At 40.2% G+C, this 8,340-nt stretch overlaps 1 protein-coding gene across 2 annotated transcripts; it reads left to right on the forward strand.

The window, feature by feature from the left end:
- Positions 1-794: 794 nt before the first annotated feature.
- On the forward strand, positions 795-7,773 carry LOC129756066 (protein pygopus-like). 2 transcript variants are annotated; one of them, XM_055752820.1, is made up of 3 exons: positions 795-1,574; positions 2,109-4,613; positions 5,611-7,773. In XM_055752820.1, the coding sequence occupies exons 2-3, from the start codon at positions 2,443-2,445 to the stop codon at positions 5,729-5,731; spliced, it is 2,292 nt and encodes a 763-aa protein (XP_055608795.1). In that variant the 5' UTR covers positions 795-1,574; positions 2,109-2,442; the 3' UTR covers positions 5,732-7,773. The 2 variants fall into 2 exon arrangements, with proteins under 2 accessions (XP_055608795.1, XP_055608796.1); XM_055752821.1 differs by having other exon boundaries at positions 795-1,045.
- The last annotated feature ends 567 nt before the right edge of the window (positions 7,774-8,340 follow it).

The raw sequence follows: 8,340 nt of genomic DNA on the forward strand, positions 1-8,340 counted from the left end.
TTGTTGGTAAAATTACTTAATAAGATATAAAACGGTACCTATATCAATTGGTAGGGCTGTGAACTTTGAACTCAACTATCGCGAAATAAAGGTTCATTGCGTTCAGTTTGGTCTGGTCGAACCCCAACCAAATAAAGGCAATTTATTTGTGTTAAGGCAAAGATCGTTAAGTTAAGGTTAAGGTCATGGACATTAAATGTGAAAATTTTCCATACTAAGCAAGCACCTAAATGTATATCGCCTTCAGTTATGCAACAAAATCATCCCGAAGGATGCAAATCCCAGGAAATTTGTTTTAGCTAGGTAGTTTAGTCGATTCGATGTTGTCACACAAGATTTTGCTACAATTTACCTTTTTATACCTTTATGAACATATTTAACTGCTTTATATATATTTCTCAAAGAGGTAATACCAGTAATACGATGAAATTGTGTAATAATTTTGTTTGGTTCAGTGGTAAACAGATACAAAATCTTTTTTAAAGCTTTTTGTAAGTTTTGAAAAAGGTTTGAGAAATTTATATATTTTAGTTGATAACAATCTATGCGTAATACATTATGACCTAACTATTTCAAAAGCTTCTGTGAAAAGCTGAGTGTAGCTGCTTCCTAGAGCTTCCCACGGAATTTGAGCTTTTTCGAACAAACAAACTTTCCGTGTGTATTTTCGAATATGCCGCCCTACCGGCCGCTGAACTGAAATCGCATTTTTGTCAGCCGCCCGTTGAAGGAACGTCGCCGCCAGGGTGAAAAATGCTATAGTTCGAAAAAAAAGTTGCGAGTTTACAAATTTATTTTGTGTGTTGTGTGTCCTCGGCTCCAGGAAATTGTCGGTCGCCTGTAAAAAGCAATTTTTTCAGTGGAAATAGAACAGCGAAGCCGGCTAAACAAGCCGTAAGTGGTACATCGATTCCCCGGGAATCGTTTTCCGGCCGGTACAGAAGGAAGCAAACGGAACCGGGTCGAAATTCAGCATCGGGTTTTCTTGAAGTTATTTTTTTGTGTGGTGAGGCACGGTGCGTGTCTTGGTCCCTATCAGAAATCAGTAAGTTTTTTTTTATGTGATCAACCAAAGAAGGAAGAGAAAGGACGGTAGTACGCGGTTTCCTGGGGGGAAAACTAATACAATAATTGAAGGTTGCGAGCGCCCGGCGCTTGATTCCCGAAATTCTGAGTGATTCTTCGATTTCAATAGTCTGTATTGCGGGACCCGGAAAGGATATATTTGAAGGAAGCTCGCGAGAAATAAATTTTAATCGGCTCATCCATCGTGAATTTGCTGCTGACGAAGAGTAGGTGGAAGAAGAAGAAAAAGAAGCGTGGAGAGCTTTGGTTGAACTTGCTCGGTGGAGTTGCGATCCCATAATTATTTTTTGGATGGTATGTTCGAAATTGTGTAAGCCAGAGCGGGACGGCAATGTGACGGTAAAGAAAACGCAATCAAAAAGGACAAGCAAACAAAAAAAAAATCTCCATCGTTTAGTGGCCAGGACGGGGACATTTCATCATCACGCAGGCACTTCCGGGATGTAAGGAAACCGGCTGGATTTCCCAAAATGATCGCCGGGAATGGGGTAAGCGATGCCTTTCCGATTCGAGGTGGTTTTCTGGCGATCTTATTTTCCTTTTGGCCGAAAAGGGGTCCAAGATTTTCGAACATCAATGCAATTGTTAGGTTAGCTTCGGAGAAGTGATGCCGGTGTTCAGTTTATTTTCGAATTGATGAATATGAAAAGGAAATTCAAACTTTTTGAAAAACAAAACAAAGCATCATGTTCTCTGTAGATTTTTCAATATTTAAGTGTATAAGTTAAACTATTTTCCTTGCATACCTAAATGAAAACCGCACATTGTTTTGTTAGAAGAAATTGAGCAGAAAATTTCATTATGTTAATTTTTTTATTCAAAGTTTAGTACATATCTAAATAAGATTGAATGAATTTAATGTTTCTCAAGCGTTTGGACTCAAAACATGAATACATTATTATACAAATTAAACATTATATAAATTATATTTACCTTAATAAGAGTATTTGTAATTTATTGACTTTATTGACGTAGCTTAAACAATAAACAATCAATCTAAAACACAAACTTTCTTGTTTCAGATTCTCGTAAAAGTTAGAATGGATGTTGTATCTGACCTCGCAGTGGATGTCCTGCCACCAGGCCCAGTGTTATTTTCCGCCTAAACAGTGAAACACAAAGCTCCTCTCGTTTAGTAAAGATCAGTGTTTGTACAAATTTCAATTTAAATAGGACAGCAATAACCAACTTGTGAATCGTGTGCAACGCGCGTAATCAACAATAGTGAACAATTCTCGATGTATCGATGTATGATAAATGTATAGTTGATGTGTGTTCTAAGCCAAGCTCAGAATTGCTACTAAACTGTTCCGCTGCAAGACGCAGCTACTAGTGTTTGTTTTTGGATAAAAAGTTATGACAGATAACCTGGGTATGGCTCAATATCGTATGCCAGGCCCGGGACTAGGATGTCCACCGGATTTCAAGTCACCCTCCGAATCTCCGCAACTGCCAATTTCGGCACCAAGCCAACCAAAAAAGCGGAGGAAAACGTCGAATGCAAACAATGCCAACTCGGTAGTAACACAACCTACCCCGACACCATCTCCCCAAGATCTACTGCCGCCACCTCCAACGGGATACGGTGACACTATTGTGGCATCAAATCCTTTCGATGACACACCGACTCATACACCTCCCTCGCATTTGAGCCACATGCACCACGGAGGTCCGGGAATGATGGGCCACATGGGCGGTGGAGGAATGGGCCACGGAGGTCCGATGGGAATGAATCATATGGGAATGCATCCGCATCATATGGGTGGTCCGATGGGTCATCATGGTCCACCACATGGGCCTCCTCATGGTGGGCCAATGCACGGCATGCCTCCTCACGGAATGAGTCATGGTTCTCCGCATCATGGAATGGGACCACACGGTCCGATGGGTCCCGGAGTTCCTCAGGGTCCTCCGATGCGAGGTATGAGCCCAATGGGAATGGGCAGTCCGATGGGACATCCTATGCATATGAACGCTGGAATGGGACAGATGGGTGGAATGGGCCCACATGGTCCGATGCAACGAGGAGGAATGAGCCCGATGGGAACGATACCTGGTGCGCAAATTGGAGGTTTAAGTCCAATGGGTGGCATGAATCAGAATCTTTCACCCATGGGACCTATGGGTGGAATGTCGCCAATGAGTCAGCAGCAAATGAACAACAAGTCTGTCGGAAGTCCAATGAGTGGCGGTAATATCGGAAGTCCCATGAATTCTATGCCAGGCATGGGTTCACCTCATGGAGGACAGGGCCAGATGATAGGAAGTCCCATGAACACGAGTGGCGGCCATATGAACAACGGACCAATGGGTCCGCCTATGAATAGTCCTCTTGGCAACGGTCCCCCTAATCATGTTCCTCTGGGCCCAAATTCGGCAGGCCATAGTCAACCAGTATCATCGGCAGGTCCGACAGTTGGTGGCCAAACATCACCGAATGTCGCAACTGGCGTCAGTAGTAATAATAGGATGAACTTACCCAATGGTGCAATGACAAATCAACAATCTGCAGGCAACCTCAATCAATTACCTCATCAGATGGGTCCTCAGCAGCCACCCAACAGTCAACAGCAAGGTCCTCAACAGCAGCCCATTCAGCAGCAGCAACAGCAACAACAACAGCAACAGTTGCAAGTTAGTCAACCTAATCAATCGCCATCGATGATGCCTGGTCAACAGCAATCGATGAATCCATCCCCGGCAGCTCAATCGCAACCTTTGCCACCCAATCCACCCCAGCCACAGCAACAATCGCATGCATCTCCACTTCCGCATCAATCTCCGCACGGCCAACACGGCCCCCCTAGTGGAGGAGGTGGACCAGTGGGTCATATGATGGGACCAGGTGGACCACAGCAACAGCAAATGAATCCAGGCGGTATGGTTGGTCCAGGAGGTGCTAACATGGGAGGTATGAGCCCCGCTGGAATGGGTCCCGGAGGTATGGGAGGAATGCCACCGAACTCAATGGGTGGAATGAACCATCATCCGCCACATCACCCAGGAAATCATCAACAAAATCCTCATATGTCACCGGGAATGGGAGTCCCGGGAGGCCCAAATAATATGCATCACATGGGAATGCCTCCGCACGGGAACATGCCACCAGGACACGCGGGTCATAGGCCCCCGATGGGTCCCGGAGGACCAATGGGGCCGGGAGGACCTGGAGGAATGGGCATGGGAGGCCCGGTAGGAATGGGTGGCCCAATGGGTCACATGGGAGGTATGGGTGGTGGCATGGGTGGAAGTCCTATGCAGTCACCCCACATGATGGGAGGACCGATGGGTGGCCTGGGACCACCGGGAAACGGACCGCCGAATCATCACCATCATATGAACATGTTTGGCCCCAAACCGATGCCAGTTACATCGGGTAAACTGTATCCGCCGGATCAATCGAAGGTGTTCAACCCGCAAAATCCCAACGCGCCCCCGATCTATCCATGCGGTGGATGTCACAAGGAGGTGCACGACAACGATCAAGGCATTCTGTGCGAATCCGGCTGCAACTTCTGGTTTCATAGGTGAGTGTTTTCGTTGTTGATGTTTATTTTTAAATGCGAAAAATGCCATGCTTATGGCATAGCTAAAGTTCTATTTTAACAAATATTACCGTGCGCATACTTCCTATAACCGTACACCAACTGTTTGAGGCTTAGGATAAGCTGAAATTGGATGTGTTAAAAAAAATCATTCTATTTTGATACAAATTTCAAAATAACGCTTACTTCAAAATTAATTTAACAGTAACTTTTAAGCATATGTTCTCATATGAGTATAAATCAGTTTTAAAAATAAGAAATTGGCTCAAAACATCTATGCAAATGAGTCCCGTTCGTTTTTAAGTACATTTTTCCTGTACTTTATGCTGTATCTAAACCGCAAAATTAGTTTTGTACACGGAGATTCATATACTGTCACAAGTTTTTTGGTTGAGTGAGACCTCTGTATTTTGATTGGTTTATTTGGTAGAATTTAAAATCTTTGAAAGCGTTTTTCTCAGTTCGCATTTTTTACACAATGAACTCATAATATGCATACAACGGCAGAACTGGTTATTTGATTAAACGGATTATCAAAGCCAGCATGATACATTAAATGCCCCTTGAATTATTCATCAAATGTTTTTGAAAGATTATTAGTCATGATCGCAAGACTTTAAACGCCTTTGTATAGATACTGAATCGAAACACAGACAAATAATGTGTATAATTGCTTAATTTTTTTTATAAAATTGTTAAAAAATAAAGGTGGCGCCGTGAAATATGGTATTTGAAAAAACAAAATGTTTCGATGATAGAAATCTAACAAAGTTTAAACTTAGTTGAATTTTGGAATACAGTTTTATTATCAAATTTATAATATTTGAGTAATGATTCTACAAGTAGCACATTCGCGACAAGCGAAAAAAAATAAAACTGTCGTATTCGGTCCGCAATGGGTTAATTTTCTTATAATAATTGAAAAAGAAATCAACCGCTCCTATCTAACAAACATGCTATTGGTCAATATCGTACACAGAACGTGCAGCGGCCTGACGGAGGCAGCTTTCAACTTTATCCACACCGAAGTGTACGCCGAGTGGTGCTGCGACAAGTGTCTATCTTCCAAGAACATACCGCTGGTAAAGTTTAAACCGTAGTCCGTGGTTGCCGCCTCTGCCCTGGTTGTGTTGCTGTAATTGGTGCAAGCGACGACGATCACCATGAGAAGTATCCTTTTGTTAGGCAACCCTACACCGTAACATCAAATCACAACTCTCGAGGTATAGCCCATCATCTCTGGTAGTACGAGGCGGGGTAAAATATTTGGCTAAAGATTTATTCAAAACAACTGATTGCGTCTTTATTGAGCTAAAAGTGCATGTACGTGTTTGTATGTTTTAATGATGTGTGTTCAAGTGTAAGGCGAATAATTTGTAAATAGGTATTAATTGTGCATGAATGATGAATTTGTATAAAACGTGTAAAAGTGTTAAAAGCGCTAAGAACTAAGTTGAAGACGCAATACAAACTGAATCCATGGTAACTTTTTGGATAATGGCCATAAAAAAGACAACTACTTCAGTTGGCAGTAGAAAGTAATGTGAAAAAAATTATATTTAAAACATCAAAATAAGTTTGCTATGATTTGTTTTACCAGATTGGACGCCTACTGGTTTCAACAGAAATAGCTAATGTTTTCAGAAGGAAATTGACTGCTTACTTAACGGAAAGTTACAAAACTAAATAAAGGAATAAAAAACAGCGACATTTTAGTGTTCTTAGAAACATATGAGAGAGAGACAACAAAGCAAATGCAGTAGGTAGTTAAACAGAAAAAATAAAAAAAAACACAATACATAAATAAATGGAACCACAGCGCCATAGATGAGTCAGCTTTTTTTCATTATTTTTTTCCTGACTTGAAACAAAACGACACAGAATTGAATGAAAAAAAAATGTATAAAAACGCGAGCAATGCTTTATAAGAGTTGGTAGTGAGAAAAATCGAAGCAAGTTAAAATCTAAGTTTTAGTGCGGTAAGAAAATAAAATCAAAAATGGCCTTCTCAAATATATACACAGATAAAGTATGGTTTACTTATTATGAACAAAAAAGATAAAAACACAGAAAAAACGAAAAAGATAAGTAAGTCAAATATTTAAATTATTTTAACGCTAGTTCTGATCAGCGGAAGAAAAAAAAACAATGTTGAATTCATGCTTTCACTGTGAAACAAGAAGAAAAAACGTTATTCATATTAAGTGTATTTTAAAACGATCTGTATTTTGGCGAAAATAACCATTTATGTTCACCAACAAACCCATTTTATTTCACAGAAAAGCTTAGTTGTCATTTTGTTTTTGGAAAATTGAGGCAGCAATTTTTTTTCGCCATTTTCGGAAGTCTCCTCGTCAAATCCGTTCCCAGTAAAAAAAAAACCATTTCCAGTATGTCGGTTCGCAAAATTTAAGTCCATTTCCACCACAACCCTCCCACGGAGAAGAAAAACGTTCGTTCAATACCGCGTGTCGAATAAATTAGTAAGCTATGTAGGAAAAGCTAAAATCACACATCTAAACTAAGAGAACAAGAGAGATTATTTACTGACAAAGCGACACGCTTATTAACGCTTTCTCGCGCGATTATGTTCAGCTCAAGCCGAAGCACACGTGTTGTGCGTGTGGATCGAGCGCTCCTTTAACCTTATTGTTTCTGTTTAAGTTAGGTTCAATTTGAAATTAAAATAGTAGAAAAAAAACAAGAAGATAAATCCGTACCATAAATGGGATTCGTATATGGGACATAGGAAAACTAATATCTCGAAAATTTCAATGTTCCTTTTTGAAGAGCCGCAGTGGCATGTTTTCTATTCAAATTCCCCAGCAACCGTACCCAGAAAATAAAAACGTTTTCAAGGATCGTTTTCTTTCGTTCGATTTCGCGTTTAGCATTTGGTCATTTTTCGTTGCGCTGCAACATACTGAAACTCTCGAGAAATTGGAAACAGAAGTAAAAACGCGAATGAATGCTACTACAAAAAAAGGAATAATGATAAAGCAAAACTTGACGTTGTAAGAGGATACGTTCTATTTTTCGGTTGATTCTTGTAACCTGTGTTTAAATTCCTTGTACATATAGATTGTAGTTACTATTATTTGTTATTTTTTACTATAACTAATAAATTTTAATAAATCTTAAACGATCTTATGCCTGTGAAAGAAACTTCCGAGATTATATTCGACCAAGGATCGTTAAATCTGTTATGTAATTTGAGTAATATATTCTTTTTTCCCACGGTAGATTTTCTTGATCCCATAGTAATTTTTTCTTGTCTCGTCAAGATCTTTCGAACCGATTATTGCTCATACGAGTAAATACATCCGAAAACCAAATCGTCCAGTCACCTTCATCGCAGCTATTCATGAAAAACGTAGCAAAAATCTGGCGGAATAAGGCTTTTAGAGTAATCTGATCTAAAAACAGTTTAGTCCATTTGATTCCTTGCATTTTTTTACATAAGAAATGATGATTTACAAGAATTTATCACGCGCAGGGTGTTTGAAAACGAAATAGGTACCTTTTCTGATCGAAAGTCTCCATTGTGCGTTGTTTCGAAAACAAAGCCAACACTTTTTTATACCTACCAAAATATCAATACCACTGATTTCGTTTATCACCTATCGAGATGTTTTTTTTTAACCCTTGCCCAACAAGGCAAGCTGGCTCACATTGCTAGAGAAGCTAACCGCCTCAAGCTAGAAATTCT

This window comes from Uranotaenia lowii, chromosome 3 (genome assembly GCF_029784155.1).
Source record: "Uranotaenia lowii strain MFRU-FL chromosome 3, ASM2978415v1, whole genome shotgun sequence".
Classification (NCBI taxonomy): domain Eukaryota; kingdom Metazoa; phylum Arthropoda; class Insecta; order Diptera; family Culicidae; genus Uranotaenia; species Uranotaenia lowii.

What these genes read in the sequence shown, in the direction of transcription:
- LOC129756066 (XM_055752820.1), top strand. Translation starts at nt 2,443, where the DNA reads ATGACAGATAACCTGGGTATGGCTCAATATCGTATGCCAGGCCCGGGA. An exon ending in TGCAACTTCTGGTTTCATAG is followed by an intron (nt 4,614 to 5,610) that starts GTGAGTGTTTTC and finishes TATCGTACACAG; the next exon opens with AACGTGCAGCGGCCTGACGG.